Below are 20,970 nucleotides of genomic sequence, written 5' to 3'. Positions count from 1 at the left end.
CTATCTTTTTCTTTCTTTAGTTCAGGGGTAGTTTTTGAGCTGATTCGGGTATGGTTTCTATCTTCTCACTGTCACCAAGAACAATCTTCTCTTCCGCACTATATTTTTCTTTCTTTAGTTCGGGTGTAGTTTTTAAGCTGATTCGGATATGGTTTCTATCTTCTCACTCTCACCAAGAACAATCTTCTCTTCCGCACTATCTTTTTCTTTCTTTAATTCGGGTGTAGTTTTTGAGTTGATTCGAGTATGGTTTATATCTTATCACTCTCACCAAGAACAATCTTCTCTTCCACACTATTTTTTTCTTTCTTCGGGTTTAGTTTTTTAGCTGATTTGGATATGATTTCTATCTTCTCACTCTCACCAAGAGCAATCTTCTCTTCCACACTATTTTTTTCTTTCTTTAGTTCGGGTGTAGCTTTTGAGTTGATTCGGGTATAGTTTCTATCTTTTCATTCTCACGAAGAACAATCTTTTCTTTCACACTATCTTTTTCTTTCTTTCACGAAGAATCATCTGATAATGATTATCTTTACATCAGTTACAATTCTTTATTCAAATCAGAAAAAGTAAATCGTCAACGATCAACGATACTAAATTATTTCTAAATATGTTTATAGGCCATGATTATGTTAAAATATAATCATGAAAAATAGATTTAGACTCGATTTGAAGTGATTTAGAAGCATTTTTTAAATTTACATTTTACAATTTTTATAGTATCAATATCACAAAAATAAAATATTGATATTATTAAACATGAAATTATACAAAAATTGTGGTATGAAGATTTGATATTGATATTAACTAAAAAGTATAGATAATTGATCTAGAATATTGATTTATTTAGATATTTAGTATATATCATTATTATTCAATATATGAATATAACATCTCGGATTTAGTTGGATATCCGATTTAAATAAAGGATGTTACAGATAGGGATGAACATCGGTCAGGTCGGGTCGAATTTTTCAATCAATATGACTTGATTCGAAAATATATAGCATCTACTTAAAACCCGAATCGATTCAAGTTTATAGATAACTTCGTTCGATCCAAACCAACCCAATTTTTTAGTAAAACCTATATACGACTCGAAATAAATGTATTTATAAAAAATATTATTTAATTTTTCACCATTCATCACTGAACTTTATTATTTATCCTATTTCACTCACTGTACTTTTAATTTTTCAATTTACTCACTAAACTTTCAAATTGCTCATATTTTAATCACTACAAATTATTTTATTATTATTATTCTATGATATGAAATTTTTATATATTATTAAATATAAAAGTAATTCAAAATAAGAAAATTAAATTTAAAATGATTTAAAATAATCATAGTCCCTTCTCATCACCATCAGCTATTATCTAGGTTTAATTTTATATTTTAAACTATTTTTATATTAAATAAAAAAAAAATCCATGTTATATCAAAATAATAAAAAAGTAATAAAGAGTGACCAAAACAGAAGTAATTCAAAGTGTAGTAAGTAAATTAAAAAATTAAAAATATAGTGAGTAAAATAGGAGAGAGGGTAAAGTCTAATGATAAATGGTGTAATTTAATCAAAAGAAAAAAAAAGAAATTTTCCCCCAATTGTGATTTCGTTAAAAAAAAAACTAAGCATTTCATTGTTTAAAGAAGCAAAGTGGTTTCCTTTACCATATTCTCCTTTACGCCTGAGATCCTTTTTTTTTATTAATCTTTGTTATCTCCTTCGATTCGCCTGCTCTGCTCATGGATTTGCGAGATTCGTCATCATCGCCTCCGAATCGGGATGGTTCCACCGCCGGCGACGAAGACGCCGTCCTCTCCGTCACCTCCTCCCTCGCTAAAGACGCCGTACTTTGCTTTCAGTCTAGGAAGTTCGCCGAGTGCGTCGATGTCTTGAATCAGCTCAAGTCGAAGAAAGAGAACGATCCCAAGGTAAATTGTTTCAATTCCTTTTCACGCGTATGCATGCATCGGTTCCCTTCATTAATCCGATTGAATCGATTTATTTCTTAGATTTTTTTTTCTTTTTTTGTAGTGAGAAATTGAATATTGTTTTCAACCTTTTTGTTGTGCTATTTTCTGGCATCAGCTGATTTCTTAAAAACAATTAACTTAGTCTGATATTGGTTTCCTTGTTTATATGTTTAATGGTTATCATTCTGTATATTCATGGCGAATTTTTGAAACCCTGTGACTAGGTTTAACTATTTTCATACGGCGATTTTATATATTCAAACTTAATAATTCCAGTTGTTGATTTCTTTATTCATACTTAAGACAGGCAAGAGTTAACCAATAAAATGGTTTGTGGGGTAGTTGAACTCCTCTATCAGTGAATAGGATAATCGTCTTATACGTAATCAGAACAAGTCAAACGTATGTAGAGTTTTTAGCTTCACCAGTGGTGTATCATGTAATAGTCCATTTCTTGGTAACGATTATGTTACTGAACTACCAACAAGTTTATTCCGTTGCAATGTCCTCTTAGGCTCTGGCTAAAGAAAGTAGGACGGATGAATTATGGATTTATTTTCATGGAAGTTCATATTCTATTTATCTACTGTTCCTTTAAAGCTGATGGATTTAGACTAGAGGATACTCTTCAAAGATAGAATTTGTAGTTGCTTGAAATTGCTGTCACGGTTGTCTTGTTACTGCTAAGATAGGGTGGAGAAATGTACAGAGTACATATGCTTTTTTGAAATGATATGTAGATATAGTCTATCACTTTTGGAAAGGAAATGGTGGAAGTTTTATTTTTCAAGAAAATTTATCCTAGTGTTTTAGTTAATATTAGCATGATATATAAATGTTTGTTCTAATGCCCAATAAAGAAAAATGTTGAGCAATGTTTGTAAGGCGTGTGCTTCTGGGTTGCACCTCAAGGCCAGACCAGGGCATTAACCCTTTAGAGCTAAGCTTATTTCTGGTGCATTGAAGCACATTCTTCTGTAAGGAAGTAGGTGTAAAAAAAGTCTGGCTGAAATTCAATTTAATTTTCACTCAATTTTTAAAAAAAATGTAATTTTGCATTTTGTGAAACTGGCTGTGATGGTGATGCTGCTTCAATTAAATGCGTTTATAAAATGTTCTCGTTATGTTCTGAATTTTGATTACTTGATTGATCTTATAATCCTGTTAGCAGGTGCTGTATTTCATTGCTATAGTATAATTGTTGCCCTCAAATTGAAATTGGGCTACTAATGATAGCTTCCCCTTCAATATTTTTGACATCTTTTATAAGTTTTTCCATTCTGTTTGCAAAGTCTAAGTTTTGAAACCAAATGATTATTGACAGGTTCTTCATAATATTGCAATTGCGGAGTTTTTTCGGGATGGTTGCTCGGACCCAAAGAAGTTGCTTGAAATCCTTAACAATATCAAGGTACTACCTTTTTCATACCTCCCTCCAGTTATGTGGCTGATTGGCTGTGCTCTCCATCCTAATTTCTCATTAATCTAGTCAATCTCCTGGAAGAACGATAGTTGTGTCCTGTTCATGATTTCATAACTGATTTTGTTTGCTTGCCTCCATGTGGGGAATGGATTGTGGTTGGTGAATTGTGCTGCAGATACTGCAAGGCCTTAACCAAATAAGGAAAAGCAAATATATTATCTTTTAATATTCAAATGAAATCTTTTGGGTGAAGCATCTTCCTTAGCATAAAACAGACTTATTTGTCTGTTGTTTTTAATTGCAGTATACTAATGTCAACGTGTTAGGCATTTAGCAATTTGAACCATGAATAGCTTGTATGAGACCACTTTCATTGCTAGTTAGTATTTAGTTTTCTTAACTGTAGAAATGGTTTATGTATCTGGCCCCATTTAATGGACATGAGGCATTTTCGGCCTGAGTTTGTGTGGTTATTTGTATTGCACTCTAATAGAAGTGATGATTCATTACTTATTTTTATTTACACTGGAATTAATGGTTTTTGTGTGTTGGTTCAGAAGGGAAGTGAGGAGCTTGCTCTTGCTTCTGGGGAACAGGTGGAGTCTGTTAGCAATGTTGGAAATAAAGTTACTTCAGGTTCAAAAGGAAGTGGTATGAATAGTGCCAGTATTATCTACACAGATGAATTTGATACCTCTGTGACTTCTTTAAACATGGTATGCCCTCTTTGTACATTCAACAGTTTCAGGAGCAGTAATCTTTTCATCGATAGCTTGGAGTAGCATTTAACACATTTGGTTTAATTTGATCTAATGTAGGCAATCATTTGGTTCCACCTTCATGAATATGCAAAGGCCTTATCAATTCTTGAACCTCTTTATCAAAACATTGAACCGATAGATGAGGTATTTTATCTTTACATTGTTTTTATTTTTTTTATTATCTGTTCATCTCTTATCTTGTTTTAATTTCTCCCCTTTTTATTTACATGTGCATTACAGACAACAGCTCTTCATATCTGCCACTTGTTGCTGGATGTTGTGCTGGCTTGCCATGATGTTTCAAAATCTGCGGTAAGTTCTAAATATTTGTAGTGTGATACATGGAATTCTTTCCAGTTAAAAATATTCATATCTGCCACTTGTTGCTTGATGTTGTGCTAGCTAGCATAAGTTAACCTTGTACTTCGTTGGCAGGGAAAGATAAAAAGCTAACTTATGCTCTTACAATTCTGATAAGCATTTTGTTAGAGGAGATCAAAGTACTTGCCCATTAAGGTCATTCCAATAGATGACCTAATTTATTTACATGTTCTATTTTCCTTTTCCTTTGATTTTAGGAATGACTCATCCATCAAATGGTTCCTGTCTTCTCTTGCACGGTCTCTATTGGATGATTTGAAATGTTTTATTTGATACGCCATTAAAAAAGATACCTCCTAATGATTTTTAACATGAATTTTATGTAGTGCCAACTCTTAAAGGTATTGGCACTTATATCAAAATGAAAACATTAAAAACATGCAAGATGTTCCTGCAAGAGTGTAGCTAACCATTTTCCCTATGTTTTGGTATCCCCATCTTCGCTTTTTCTGTAATACAGTACTAGTTAAATCCTGAAGATTGATTTTGGTCCAACATAATCAATTATTACTCGTCATCTTGTAAATGCATATGCGAGTAACTATATCTAAACTGATTTTGCACTTAGACCCTGATATATGAATTGGCTTATTAATTTATTCAAGTGTTTGTTGCTACGCACTTGTATAAATACTCATGTACAACATGGTACTTTCTATTTCCATATTGGAATAAGACTGTATTCTTACCCACTGAAGAAGAGTAGGCCGCTTATATTTTCCTTTTCAGGAAGAGTTTTTATAATTTTCCTGGTGGTTAGTTCATTTTTATTTAAGTGTTTGTCGCTATTTGCTTGTATAAATACTCATTTACAGTAGGATACTTTTCTATTTCTATATTAGAATAAGACTGTATTCTTATTTGTTGGTATTCCCACCCCATTGAAGAATTGTAGGCCATTTCTGTTTTCCTTTTCAGGATTTTTTTTTTATAATTTGCCTGGTGGTTAGTTCATTTTTTTCTTGCAACTGTTAAAATTTTGCCCCGTATGCTACTATAATTGTTAGTAAAGATCTACTTTTACCAGATGCTGCAATTCAGATTCAAATTCTCCTCTAATTGTAACATTAAAAGGAAAATTTTTATTCATACTTGTCCTTGCGTTGCTATGCATGTTCCTACTTCGTTTCAGCATTTTATGTTGAACACCTTGAAACTGTCTGCAAATGCTTCTTTAGTTATTAGTTTTGCAATATGTGTTTATGTTTGTGTTGGTGTATTAAATGATACAAGGAATGCTCTTAGGTTATGGCTTTTGATTCTACTTTTACACCTTTTTCAGAACATTATTTTGTAATTTGTGCTTACGTTTGTATTAGCGTGCATTAAAGGATACGAGGAATGCTCTTAGTTTACGACTTTTGTTTCTACTATTAGCATGTATTAAATAATAATAAGTTACATGTATGATACTGATTTTTATATTTCTTTCACATTTTAGATTTTATTTTTTGTGAAGGTTAGATAATGAATTGTTCTACGATTTTCAATTTGAAACCAAACTAATAATTCCTTATTTCTGGTTTTGCTTGCTATATCAATCTGTATCAATGCCAATTTGACCTGTTCACAAATTTTTGTTGGTATAATATTTTTTTATAAGAATTAAAGGCCTCGTTAAAAACCCCCTTCTTGATTAATAGATCTTGAAAGGAAGCTCCTTAATCAGCGGAAGGAGAAAAAGAGTGCCTTAGAAATTTTATTAATATTGAAAAATTACATAAGATTTAACCATTACACCAAATTGCATACATAAAACTTAAAAAAATCCTCCAACCACATAAACCTGCTCACTGGAACAGAAAAACCACAGTTGTATCCTTACAATCAATCTATCCCTTTCTTTGCTAAACTATTTGCCTCCCCATTACACGCCCTTGGAATCAACCTAACTGATTGTACCTTACCAAAAATGAGAGTCGAAATCTGATAAACTAGAGGCGAGAAAAAAGCAGGAGCCAAAGTCGGGGACTGAATCCATTCCACTGCAGACTTACAATCACTCTCGACAATCAACCTACCAACAGATACCCATCGTGATGACACAAATATTTCAATGCCTCTTTTTATAGCCTTTAATTCAACAAGTGGAGGAGTTCCTTGACCAACATTCTCTGAAAAAGTCAGAAGAGTACAACAATTCCAATCTCTTAAAATACCTCCAATTCCTCCATCCGAGCCATCTATCCTAACAGCACCATCAACATTCATCTTTAGAAAGTCTACTGGGGGAATCCAACGAATGACATGACAATCTTTAGAGCTAGGAACTAAAATACCATCTGCAAGAGATGGGTCTCCAATCAGCACATCCTCCTGTATAGGGAACTTAGGGAACTTGGCTAGGAACCATTTAGATAGCCTGAATCTAACAATGAAAAACATAGACAGCCTGTCAAGAGGTGCTCCTTAAAACACCATTGCATTCCTAACTTTCCTGATTGACCAAAAAATGACTCCCGGAATAAACTTCCAAATCACCGAGCTCACCCTCAACTCACCCCAGGAGCTAAGAAGAGGAGGGTCTTGGGGTAAAACAACGGATAAATCCTAGAAGCTAGCAATTTTATTCCATAATTCCCAGACAACAAAACACGAAAAAAATAAATGTTGCACCAATTCCTCATGCTTCTTACAAAAAGGACAAAGAATATCATCACCTAGGGATAATCCTCTCTTAACCAACTCTGCTCTGACTGCCACTTTCTGATGAGCTAGCTGCCAAAGGAAAGCTTCCACCCGAGGTGGAGCGAAACCCAACCAAACCCCTTTTAACCACATATCACTACCCCCAAACACATTACCAAGAGAACTTCTGCAAGATTTAACCGAAAACAGTCCATCACCACTTGCAGACCAAGTTAGGAAATCTTCCACCGACTCTGACAGTTTAATATCCTTCAGTTTTGACATCAAATCCATCCACTGATCCAATTCCCAATCACACAAATTCCTTCTAGTTTGAATATTCCACACCCAACCGATCGAATCAAAGCTGCCAAACTCTGCAACCTTCCCCCATTTGTTAGGAGAAAGCACAAAGATTCTAGGGAATAGATTTTTTAGAGGAAACTCATCTACCCATGCATTATTCCAAAAAGAAATGGACTTTCCATTTCCCACTTGCAATTTCGAATTTGATCCGAGACAATCCCCTTCCGAATCATTCTTCAAGTAATTATTGGTAATACCTCTCAAAATCCAAGAAGATTGAGGAGAAGTAACCTTCCTATTAGACATTGTATTGCAGCTAACCTTGTGTTTACTACACAATGCACATTTCCATAAGGAATTTTTATCATTGGCAAATTTCCACACCACTTTCCCAGTAGAGCCCGATTAGTGAGATTCAAATCAAGAACACCGAGACCACCACAATTTAAAGGCTTGCAAACTGTGCTCCAATTCACCCAGTGTATCCTCCTCTTTTCCTCCTTATCGCCCCATAGAAAATTAGCCAATAAAGAATTTAACTTCTTACCAATTTTACAAGGCATTTTAAAAAGTGATAAGAAAAAAATTGGTAAGGAAGTTAACACCAACTTCAATAAGACTGTCCTACCAGCCAATGAAAGACAAGAAGCTTTCCACCCAGCGAGTTTGTAGCTAAAATTCTTAAAAACTGGATCCCATAAGACCTCTGAATTTTTCTTAGCACCCAGGGGAAGTCCCAAATAATCTGTGGGAAATGCCCAATCTGTTAAAACTTCATCATCCACATTAATTCCAAACAGTTTGCTCTTCGCCAGGTTTAGATGCAGCCCTGCCATAATACTAAAAATCCTCAACACTCTTTTAACATTCTTGATCTGAGTAAGAGAGGCCTGGCAAAAACTGATTAGGTCATCGGCAAACTGAAAATGAGACAACCTAGCAGAATTTTCAGATTTCCCAATAACAAAACCTTGGAACAAACCCATGTCTATTGCTTTAGACAGCATCAAATGAAACAGCTAGCCTACAATGTTAAACAGGAGCGAAGAGAGGCTACACCCTTGTCTTAAACCTTTGGCCATAGGAAACTCTTCCGAAGGTGACCCATTTACAAGTACCGAAATTGAAGCTGTAGAAAGGCACTGAGAAATCCACGAGGACCATCTATTGCCAAAACCCATCTCTGACATTGCTCTGATTAAAATTGGCCATTCAACAGAGTCCCATAAGACCTCTGAATTTTTCTTAGCACCCAGGGGAAATCCAAATAATCTGTGGGAAATGCCCAATCTGTTAAAACTTCATCATCCACATTAATTCCAAACAGTTTGCTCTTCGCCAGGTTTAGATGCAGCCCTGCCATAATACTAAAAATCCTCAACACTCTTTTAACATTCTTGATCTGAGTAAGAGAGGCTTGGCAAAAAATGATTAGGTCATTGGCAAACTGAAAATGAGACAACTTAGCATAATTTTCAGATTTCCCAATAACAAAACCTTGGAACAAACCCATGTCTACTGCTTTAGACAGCATCAAATGAAGCAGCTAGCCTACAATGTTAAACAGGAGCGAAGAGAGGCTACACCCTTGTCTTAAACCTTTGGCCATAGGAAACTCTTCCGAAGGTGACCCATTTACAAGTACCGAAATTGAAGCTGTAGAAAGGCACTGAGAAATCCACGAGGACCATATATTGCCAAAACCCATCTCTGACGTTGCTCTGATTAAAATTGGCCATTCAACAGAGTCATAGCTCTACGAAAATCAACTTTAAGAACAATCCCCTGCAACCCTTGTTTTCTCCAATAATTGATTCCTTCATTTGCAATAAAAGCACAATCCAACAACTGTCTCTCCGGTATAAACGCGAACTGAGACTGACTGATGATATCCCCAACAGAGCAACTCAATCTCTTAGATAAAACTTTAGATAGGATCTTATATAAACTGCCTACAAGGCTAATTGGTCTAAAGTCCTCCACACTGTCTGGATTAAGCTTCTTTGGAATAAGCGTGATAAACGCGTGATTAATCCCATGTTCCCATTTCTTTCCAAAGTAGAAATCCTTAAAAAATTTCATTACATGCTCCTTTAAACTGGGCCAAATTTTTTTGAAAAAAACCATGGTGAAACCATCTGGGCCGGGAGCTTTAGAGTTGTCCGATGATGCTATAACTTGCCATATTTCCTGTTCTAAAAACTGCTCCTCTAGCTTTGAAGTTTGATCCCCTGACAGCTTTGCAAAATCCAGAAATAAATCCTCCACTGCCATTGTTGATTTGGAATTGTAGGCTTTCTTGAAGTTTCATTCCTTTTGCTTCTGTTCAGCGCAGGCAGATGAAAATATCTTGTATTTCTATCCCCGTCTTTAATCCATCTCGCCCTTGATTTCTGAAACCAAATACTTTCTTCAATCCTATACAGCCTCCAAAGATTTGATCTGAACTGCATCATCTGATTCCACTCCTAAAATTAGCTGACCATATTTCCATATGTAATGGGGTAAGGGGGAGGTAGGATAGTAGGCTGCCCCCAACACCAGGTTGAGAGCAGCTTCCGTGGAAGACCTCCGTTATGAATTCTAGATCATTAATTTTCGATTCCAAATCTAAAATAGACTCAGAAATCCCATGGAATTTTCTGCCAGACCAGTTTCTGATTGATTTTTTTGTTCCTTGTAAAAAACTGAAGTTCTCTTCTTACTCACCCTCAAATCATCCAAGGATGATTTAACCAATTCCTCAAAGCTTTTCTCCTCTAAGAGATAATTAAAAAATCTGAAAGGTTTAGGACCCCAATCTACAGACTTTTCCTCCAATGAAACTGGATTGTGATCAGATAAGGACCTAGGTAATAGACTCTACACAATATTCGGAAAACAGATCAGAAACTTCCTAGAAATTAAAAATCTATCAAGTCTGACCCAAGTAGAGGCTTCTCTATTATTGCACCAGGTAAACCTTCCTCCCACCAGAGGAAGATCAATTAAATTGGTTTGGTTCAGGAAATTTATTAGAATATCAATAGAAAGCCAGTTTTGAGACTTGCCCAACTTCTCTGCCGGATCAAGGTACACATTAAAATCCCCCCCCCCCAATGCAAACTGACAAGGTCTGAGCAGCTACAAACTCCATCAACTCCCTGAAAAATTCATCCTTTTCAGAAAATAATCACACTCTTCACTTGAATTCTTAAACATCCCAAAAACTGCTATGAATCAGCCACTTAAGTGGCTTTTGGAAACTTCAAAAACATTATCATTCCACATAACCATTAATCCACCTGCAGACCCCAATGCTGGAACGAATATCCCTCCATTAAGAAAGCTTCCACCTATCTTTCTCCTAAGAGCCAAAGAACAGTTTTCTAGCTTAGTTTCTTGAATGAGAAGGATGCACGGCTTATACATCTTGACCATATTAGCTATAGCTCTTGATTTTTCCTTTTTTCCCATACCCCTTACATTCCACGAAATAATATTAATCTGTGTCATAAAGACAAATATGAACCCAAAAGCCTCAAAGCAAATAAGCAAAAGATACCTATTCCCCCTGCTCCATCCCTTCCCTACTTTCTGCCAGACCCTCCTCAAGATTTATAATTTTTCCAAAAAAGCCTTCTTCCCCTCTTTAAATGAAATCCCCAGTATTTTATTGACTTCCCATGTAGCCAAAGCCTCCTCCAAGAATATCGAGAAATTTGAAAAAGAGACGGTAAGGCGACTAACCACATCCAGAGCTTCCCTAATTAAAAACCTTCTCTTTCTTCTACTCTCATTCCCTGTCACTGATCCAGACCTACTACCTGTTAAAACATCTTCTACACTTCGAGAATGCTGTAAAATGGTCCACTGCAGAATTATGACTAAAACCACCTTTCTCCTCAATACCAGTGGGTCCTTCCTCCAAGATAGTAGGAAAAGATTGACTACTCAAAATAGGATTGATTATATTCCTATTATGATCAATCAACTCTAAAGATTGCATTGCCCCTTTTTCTCTGCTCGGATTAAACCAAACCTTTCTTTCTCTAGATCTTCTATACACTCTAGAAAAAGATCCTCTATTCCACCTTCCTACCGGTGCATTTCTAAAGCACAAACTTTTAGAAAAATGATCCAAAGGACTCCAACTCCTTAGAACATTTGAAAAGGACTCCTTATTAAATCCCAGCCCGAGATTACTAACCGTGTGAACTGGTATTGCTTCCCTTACCACCTTTGTTTCTTCCGCACTTCTAACTTCCTTATCCAAGACTACTACTTCCTCTAACAGTTCCTCATTTGACTTTTTTAAAGTCCCTCTAAACTGAAACTGTAATATGTCATAGGACCCTCCAGCAATCCAATTTGAGTTGTAATCAGGCTTAGCAGTAGCCAAATTCTGCAAATTTGATTCACCCAAACAGTTTGTTGTAGATCTCCTAGTGCCTCCACCCGAGATTCTTTCTGTTTACCATAACCCAATTTTATTAAATTAACAGCTGGCCCAGATGGTGAGATTCTAGGATTGTTTGAGATGGGCTCACTCAAGTTATCTGATTGGGGTTTTTCACTTTCATTAAAAAAATTATTCCTTAACCCAAGACCCCAATAATCCCCTCTAAAATTCAAACTTTCTTCTGGAAAATCTGACACATTTTCTCCACTAGGTTGACCTTCTCCTTCCTGCCACATTAAATGCTGACCCCCTCTGCCGCCTGCCACAGTTGTTCAATCATCCCATACCAACCACTTGTCTACTCTACCCCTAGTTTCCTCAGCTAGCAAGCTGGTCTACCTACCCTGCCTGAACACCGATCTTCTTCCTCCTTTGATGATGCATCATCTCTGAACACACCATCGCCGGCCACCGATGAGTTTTCTGCTTAAATACTTTTATGTTTTATACAAACTGACCCCACATTAATTTTTACCTTAAAAGATCTCCCATACGAACCCAATGTTACAGTTTCCGGTATATTAAAAGGACTGGCCACCCTCAGCAGTGCCCTTGCCACGGCCATATCCTCTCTTCTGACCATCGACTCGTGAATACAAACCAGCTTCCCCCACCTTGTAACAAGCTTTTCCAGAAAAGAGACATTCCAACATAATAAGGGGACTCCAACTAATTCAACCGAACAAAATGCCATCGGAACACCTTCCACATTCAGAAGCGGATCAAGCCAATCAAACCAAAATGATAATTCCTCCAGTCTGCTCGACCATGCCTCCTTTAATTCTTCCACCGAACCAAAGGTTAAGATGCATGAAGTACATGCATAACCCCATTTAGCTCCCTTGACTTTGATCCCATCACTAGCCAGCCCCTTTAGCACTAGCTCCAAATCGAAATGGGATTTAATAATCCCAGTCAATGATCTTTTCACCCAATCCGATTCAACTGGGGGAATATGCATCTCCCACAAGTTCCTCATCCCTGCGTCCTTTCTTGGCTGACCCTCCCTAATATCTTTACTTACCGGAACTTCCCTCAGCCCTTCATAAGAGACTAACGCATCCTTATATGATCTTTCATCCCTCAATCGACTGAAAGACTCATTTCCAACTCTTCTTCTCCCGTTCACTCCCTTATTCAACTTTTCTTCTTCCTTTTTGAAATTTCTACTAGCAGCTTGCCTTAACCTCTACTTCTGATACTTAGCTACTCCGACCAGTACTTTCTTTCCATCTATCCAAATACCGTTAACATTTGCTATCGCCTTCTTCAATCCATCCTCCTCAAACTAAACGAAAGCAAACGTATGATTTCTATAGTTCGGCTTTTTAGAGCTACTCGGAATGTAAACTCGCAGTACACTACCCTGTTGTTGAAAAATTTCCTTTACTGTTCTCCAAGTGACTCTCTTGCTCAGATTGTCCACGAACACCATCCAATCCTCGCCGGAGGACTAAACACCTATGATACTCTCTCTCTCACCCATTTTTAATTAGAGTATCACTTGTTGGTATAATATGGGATATGAGTGAGGGAGTGAGTAGTCTTGGATGTAAGAAGTTGTGGTGGATTGATGGATCAGACTGATTACAATAGGGTTGCACCAAGGATTGGCGTTGACTCGTTTTCTCTTTGTCATTATAATGAATGAAATAATGAAAGGCATTCATGAAAAAAAATACCTTGGTGTATGTCTGTATTCTATTTACAGATAATATTGTAGTGGCTGATGAGACTAATGAAGGGGTTAATACCAAATTAGAGTTGTGAAGACACACTACAAGTTTGGGGTTTGTCTGAGTAGACCAAAAACCGTGCGTGTATGTTTAGTAAAAGAAGGAATGACTATCACATATGATAACATTTGACGGACTAGTGATATGAGCAGCAGAATGTTTTAAGTAAGTAGGGACGATAATGAAAAACACAGGGACATTGATGTATATGTTAACCATTAGGTCAAGGCTGGATGGCTTTAGTGGAAAAGTGCATTAGTACTCGTGTATGATTGTAATATACCTAAGTTGAAAATGAAATTCCATATGATGACTATCAGGCTTGCTTTGGTATATGGTTCTGAATGTAGGTGAACAAGAATCGATGTATTCAAAAGATAAGTATAGTCAAGATGTGAATGTTAAATATGATTGTGTAGTAAGATTAGGAAGTGCTGAATTACAAATGTGATCCGTCTCAAAGTTGGGATAGCTCCTATTGAGAATAAGGGAGAAGAAAACTGCTTACAATGTTTTGGTCAGAAGGACACGTATTGAGGAATGAACTTCTGAGAAATATGGTGCAAATTGACATTGCACAAGATAAAAGGTCGAAGGGGAGGCGAAAAACAACATGGTTGGAAGTTGATAAATAATGATATGAAACAAATAGATTTAGAAGTTGAAAATAGGATGGCGGTAGATAGAAATAATTGGAGGAGATTAGGAGAACCGTTTGCCATATGAAAAATTATTTGTCTTGGTTTGTATATCCGACCCGACTATAATAGAATTGAGGCTTGTCAGTCTGCTCTTAGAATTTGCCTGACTCGCTTTGTGGGTGTAAAAATGTGTGTTCAAATTGTAGGTGAAAAAAGGTGTGTGGTTTTTAAAAGTGGATAGTTACTTTTTCTCGCTTAAAAGGCAAAAAAATTTTGAACTTATATTTATTAGAATAACTTCAATTTTCTTTTGTAAATTCCCTGATTGTCACTTGACTTGTTATGCATACTCGGGTTTTATGTATAATGTAGATGAGATTGGTGACTTTATTTTGTACTGAAAAGCGTGCTTGTCACGAAGATTATTTTAAGCAGTTGACCCTGGCTTCGTGACATGGTTTAGGCCTGTCTGTTGGATTCTGTTTTGGGTTCACTCTGTTTATAGTTCAGACAATTGAACCCATTTTATACATTCTGACCAAACTTTTCTGTTGTATCTTTTAGTACTCTATTATCTTTTCTTGTTTGAAGGATTTTGTGCTGAATTATTGGTGACAATGGTCTAACAGTTATGGGCCATACATGGTTTGGAATGTATATAGGAAGATAATTCCTAGCATCTATCATGAACTTTTGGCATTAACTTTTATGACATTCACTGTGGGTGTAGATGTTTTTAATGGCTGGTTTAGCGTTTGCATATTGTAACTTTGATTCTAAACTGCTTTAATCATGTTTAGGATGTGTTGAATTATTTGGAGAAGGCATTTGGCGTTGCTAATGTGAGCCAAGGGGAAAATGGTAACACAGCTGCGCAACAATCTTTGAATGTAGTTGGAAAATCAGCCTCAGATCCAAACAACTCACTCGTCTCTGATGTTTCTTGTTCAGACTTAGCTGCTAGTGTAAATGCCTCCTATAGTTCTCTATCTAGAACTTTATCGGAGGATCGACTGGATGAAATGTTTTCTACACTGGATATCGGAGCACAGAACTTAGCTAGACATGCTGGTCTTACATCTGCAAATGATCTAAGCAGGGTGACAGTTGATAGATCTATCTCTGGTGTTGATCTGAAGCTCAAGTTGCAACTTTACAGGTTCGGTTTTTGCTTCTCACTAGAAATGTAAAGCTAGCAAAGCGTGAAATCAAGCATGCAATGAACATCGCTCGAGGGAGAGATTCATCAATGCCTCTATTCTTGAAGGCCCAGCTTGAGTATACTCGTGGGAACCATCGGAAAGCTATCAAGTTGTTAATGGCATCAAATAACCAGATGGATGCAGCAATGTCGAGCATGTTTAACAACAATCTAGGCTGCATTTACTATCAACTTGGAAAGTATCATACATCTGCAGTATTCTTTTCCAAGGCATTGAGTAATTGTTCTCTCTTCGGAAAGAGAACCCTCTAAAGCTATTAACATTCTCTCAGGATAAATCTCTCCACATAACATATAACTGCGGGTTGCAGCACTTGGCCTGCGGGAAACCACTACTTGCCGCTCGTTTTTCCAGAAGGTGAGTCTAATTTTCTACAAAAGACCCCTCTTGTGGCTTCGACTCGCAGAATGTTGTCTAATGGCTGCAGAGAAAGGACTTGTGAAAGGAAGCCCAGCTCCATCAGACAGATCAGACATTCGAGTCAGCGTTATAGGAAAGGGTAGGTGGAGGAAACTTCTAATTGAAAATGGAATTTCTAGAAACGGACATGTAGATTCTGTTGAAAAGGAGAATTGGGCTTTGGGTGGCGATGGGCAGCCGCAGCTTTCATTACCCCTTGCTAGGCAGTGCCTCTATAATGCACTGCACTTGTTGAACTGTTCCGAGTCGAGTAATCCAAAGTCTGTTTTATACTCCAACTTATCCTTGGAGGAGAATGAATCGAGTGATGGAGCATCTTCCAAGAACTCAAACCATAAGAACTTACCTGGCTCCGATTGCAAGGCTTCAACTATGTCAGCAGCATTAATTAACTCGAATGGGGATTTGAAAGAGCCGAAAGGGGGAACTAATCAGGAGAGTATTCAGAATTCCATCTCGTATTATGAAGATATTTGCAGAAGAGAAAATCAGATGATTAAGCAAGCTGTTCTTGCTAACCTTGCATATGTGAGTTAGAACTGGAAAATGCTTTAAAGGCGCTCTCTGCAGCACAATCTCTCTTGGAACTACCAGGTTGTTCGAGAATTTACGTTTTTCTAGGTCATGTCTACGCGGCAGAGGCTCTCTGCTTGCTGAACAAGCCTAAGGAAGCCGCGGAGCACTTGTCCGTGTATTTGTCTGGGGAAAGTAACGTCGAATTACCATTTAGTCAGTCGGACTGTGAGCAGTGGCGAGTGGAAAAACATGTTGATTATGAAGAAGCAAACGGAGGAGCATCAGCCGCCAAGAACCTTTCCCCCGAGGGCTCACAGGATTTCATCTTTCTCAAGCCGGAAGAGGCACGTGGAACGCTTTACGCAAATCTCGCTACGGTGTCTGCAATTCAAGGTGACCTCAACCGGGCCCAAAGTTTGGTGACGCAAGCATTATCCCTGATACCCAACAGCAGCGAAGCCACAATGACGGCGATATACATCGATCTCATGCTCGGTAAGTCGAAAGAAGCCGTGTTGAAGCTAAAACATTGTAGTCATGTCAGGTTCCTAGCCAGCAATCAACAATTCAACAAACCCTCCTCGTGATTGTGGGGGATGCGTTTTTCTAATTCATCCAAAGCCAGCCCACACCATTCAGTTGCTAGTTAGCAGGTAGATCAACAATCCTTTTTAAAGGATTTGTATCATATAAAATATAGCTCAACAATCAGTGGCTAATCCTTGCCTTCATAGAGGTAATGTGCTCTTTCTTTTTTCATTTGGGTTTACATTCCATAGCCATTCATTCCCATCCTTGCCTTCCAATTTTCTTATTATCATTTATAATCTCCGAAATGTTATGAAATTGCAGTCCGAATCCGGTTTTTACGAATGATTGGTTCATGGTTTTTCAGTAAATAACTTTGTAGTGCATTGGGTAGCCAAATGGGGGAAGAAACAAAGTAATGTATCAACATACCTAGGGAGCAATGGATAGGGTTGACTCGGGTTAGGGATGGCAATGGATCGAGTTGACTGGGTTTTTGCTTATTTGACATGACTCAAGAAATATATTTTCTTAATCTCAACTCGATCCGACCTTAAAAACATATTTCCTTCACCTGACTTAACTAGATAAATATATTTCCTTCACCTGACTTAACTAGATAAATATATTTCCTCCACCCTTATTTGATTTGACTCAACATATAGGAATTTAATTGAAAAAAAATTATAGAGAAGGGTATTATAGTAATTATCTTTAAATTTATTAAATAAATTTTCTAAATTAGGTCGAGTTGAGGATTTTTTTACTCTAAACTCGAATTTGATTTCTCTATAAATTGACTTGATTTGATATGAATTATTTTCTTCTAAAATGACCTTATTAAATCAAATCGATTAAAATATATCGAATTTGTTTTGAATTACATCACAACATACATCTCATGTCATTACATAACATAAAGATAGGCAAATATACCAACAATAAGTTGATTTAATGTGATGAGATACTAAATTTTTTAAGCAATATTAAGGGTTCGAATCTTGACGTTTGTTTGTGGAGCAAATTGAGTTGGAATGATTACCCTTATAATAAATATCTATAAAACTCAACATGCATTAGTCGATCAATCGATCAGATATATTTATTAATTTAAAAAATGGGCAAATGAACCATAGGCCTTAGAAATAGTCACCCAAATTTTCATCCAAATGTATTGGTACACACATTGTCTAGTCACGTCACCATTGCTACAATTGGATAACGCCAAAACAATATAGTATATGCCCATGGTAGATTACACATGAAGTCACTAGTGTCCTACGTTTTTATTTTGTCATTGAGGTTTGAGAAATTATGTTATAATCATGGGTTTTAACATAAATGGTCTCTCAATAAGATATTGCTTTTAAGTCTATTGACTATTAAAAGTTATAAAATGATCCTTCAACTATAGAGTGTTGTTTTGTTGAGTCTCTCAGCTATTAAAAGTTACAAAATAATCACCTGACTATTTATCATACTTTAGACTCATCATTTTCCGTTAAAAAATTGACAGTTATTTAAGTTGGATATTAACAACATGACTAGATATGATAGTAGTTTGAGATTTTGGGATCAAATTTTATTATATCACAATCAACAAGTTAACGTTCGGCTCAAAATATTGCTCATTTCTAACGGAAAATAATAAGTACAGAACATAATGAATAGTCAGTGACTGTTTTGTAACTTTTAATAGTCGAGATACTTAATAAAATTATATCTTATAGTCCTGGGACCATTTATATACTTTACCCTATCATTTATGTTTTGTTTACCACAAATTAATTATCTATCATTAATTATTGTTAAATTATTCTCTGAATAACTAATAAAACAGATATTCACTTCAACCCCTAAATTATAATCAAAATTTCAGTCTGATCCTTTCGCCATTTTTTTAAGAGTTACAAATATAAAAAAGATATTAATATTTTATATTTTTCACAAAACTTGTCGTCGCTCTTTAGCCAAAGAACTCTTCTTGTAATCGTAGTGAAGCTTTCTCTTGTATTTTTATGTAGGCTTGTAAATGAACTGAACGTTCAGCGAACCGTTCATGAATCGTGCGGCGGGAAGTTCGTTTATGTGCGTTTATTTATTAAATGAACGAACATGAACAATATTTTGTGTTCGTTTAATTAAATGAACGAACATGAACATATGTCGTCATTCATTTACGTTCGTGAACGTTCGTTTATGTTCGTTCGGTTATGTTCGTTCATTTATGTTTAACCCAATCTTCTTAAATCAATTTTGGTGACCAATTTGTAAGTATCTTAAAAATATTAATTAATTTGATATTCTGATGACCAACTCTATAATTAACTCAATTTTATTTGGAGATTAAATCCAATATGTTAACCTGTGAGGCACCTCGCACCTATATTAATTTTCTCCCTTTTTCCCCCAAACCCTAGTGTTCACTAGAGAGTGAAAACGATCGATGAAAGCTTCAAAACAAGTTATATTATAGTACAATCTGAAGTTTTACAGGTCTGTTTTCATCTCTTTCTCTGTTTTATATGGCTTAATAGTTGATATGTAAAGTTATTGCCGATATCTTCACATCTAAAACTCAAAAAAACATCATACTTCTTTCTAGAAATAGATAGGAAGATAAAGGTAACAATCGGAAGTATATGAACATCAGTAAAGAGAAAAATATATAGAATTTGCTAGAAAACAAAATAAATGTTTCTATGCAATTTTTGAAAAAGAGTGTAATAGCAGAAGTAATGGATTTTTCAGGAAGAACCCATTAATAAGTAGAAAATACAATTTGACAATGAACTTTTGTTTTCATAGTTCTTATGTGACTTTTAGTTGAGGAGTAGACTTTAGGTACGTTAAAATTTTGGATGATGGTTTAGCAATAATATTAGTTATGATATGTAGCATTGGAGGGATTTCGGATCTATGTTATTGCCTTGTAGTCCAATTTGTACCGTTCGAAATCTTCATGGTGTTAAATTTTTTACTCTACCAACGGAAATGATCATTAGCAAATCTCACTAAAGCCTGACATTGATGTCACAAAACTTTTAGCCGACGAATTTATTAATAACGTAGTGGAAAATGATTGTTCATATGTAATCATGGACCACTAAGATAAATGTTATAGCGTTAAATTAAAGTTGTGTGAATCATTTAATATCTTTAAAAGATCGATCGAAATATCTGATATCTTCAAACATTTCATCACTGCTAATCAGCTCTTACGCTATTTATCACTGTAGATTTGGTTGATTTACAATGTCAACTATTTTCATGAAAGAACAATAGAAGGTAGGGTCTCCAACGTTTATGTTCGTGTTCATTTATGTTCGTGTTCGTTATGTTCGTTTATTTATTAAATGAACGAACATGAACAAGCTATATTCCTAATGAACGAACATGAACAAAAAAAAATTTGTTTTGTTTATGTTCGTATTCGTTTATGTTCGTTTATTTATTAAATGAACGAACATGAACATACCTCCGTTCGTGTGCGTTCGGTTCGTTTACAGGCCTATTTTTATGGGCAGAGTACACAAATTATAAATTGTCTTCCGACTATAAGACGTTATTTTGTTGAATTCTTAACTATGAAAAGCTATAAAATGATATATCAACTATATATTATTTTATTGAGTCCTGACTATTAAAAGTAATTGATCCAAATAGTCGAAGAAGATGCCGGAGAGCGATGGTTTTAAAAAGCAACCATATCATTTTAAAGGATATTACAAAATTTAAAGTTTTTTTTCTTCATTTTTAAGAATTAAAGTTTTAAAAAATTGTTAAAAAAATCAGATAATTGTTTTAGTTATAACTTTTAAGAATTTAATTAAACATTAATTCTTTTGTTAATGTGTCACTCAAAAACAAATGACAAAATGATCATTTTGATCAATCGAAAATATTAACAACCATGATACAACTTTCCAAACATTAATGATAAAAAAAAATTATAAAATAAATTATTTACTTCCCTGTAGTTTAC

At 35.7% G+C, this 20,970-nt stretch overlaps 1 protein-coding gene across 1 annotated transcript; it reads left to right on the top strand.

Annotated features, from left to right (window-relative positions):
• Positions 1–1,669: 1,669 nt before the first annotated feature.
• LOC120130269 (CCR4-NOT transcription complex subunit 10-A-like) lies at positions 1,670–17,257 on the top strand. The gene is given in 10 exon segments (XM_039147530.1): positions 1,670–1,939; positions 3,306–3,392; positions 3,962–4,120; positions 4,223–4,309; positions 4,406–4,477; positions 15,099–15,450; positions 15,453–15,743; positions 15,746–15,865; positions 15,868–16,467; positions 16,470–17,257. Coding segments are annotated over 10 exon segments (2,532 nt in total). The 5' UTR covers positions 1,670–1,750; the 3' UTR covers positions 17,045–17,257.
• The last annotated feature ends 3,713 nt before the right edge of the window (positions 17,258–20,970 follow it).

Source organism: Hibiscus syriacus, unplaced genomic scaffold (genome assembly GCF_006381635.1).
Source record: "Hibiscus syriacus cultivar Baekdansim isolate YM2019G1 unplaced genomic scaffold, ASM638163v2 tig00110540_pilon, whole genome shotgun sequence".
In the NCBI taxonomy this organism is placed as follows: domain Eukaryota; kingdom Viridiplantae; phylum Streptophyta; class Magnoliopsida; order Malvales; family Malvaceae; genus Hibiscus; species Hibiscus syriacus.
Note: the sequence above shows the minus strand (reverse complement) of the source record. Positions and strands in the feature narration are given on the sequence as shown.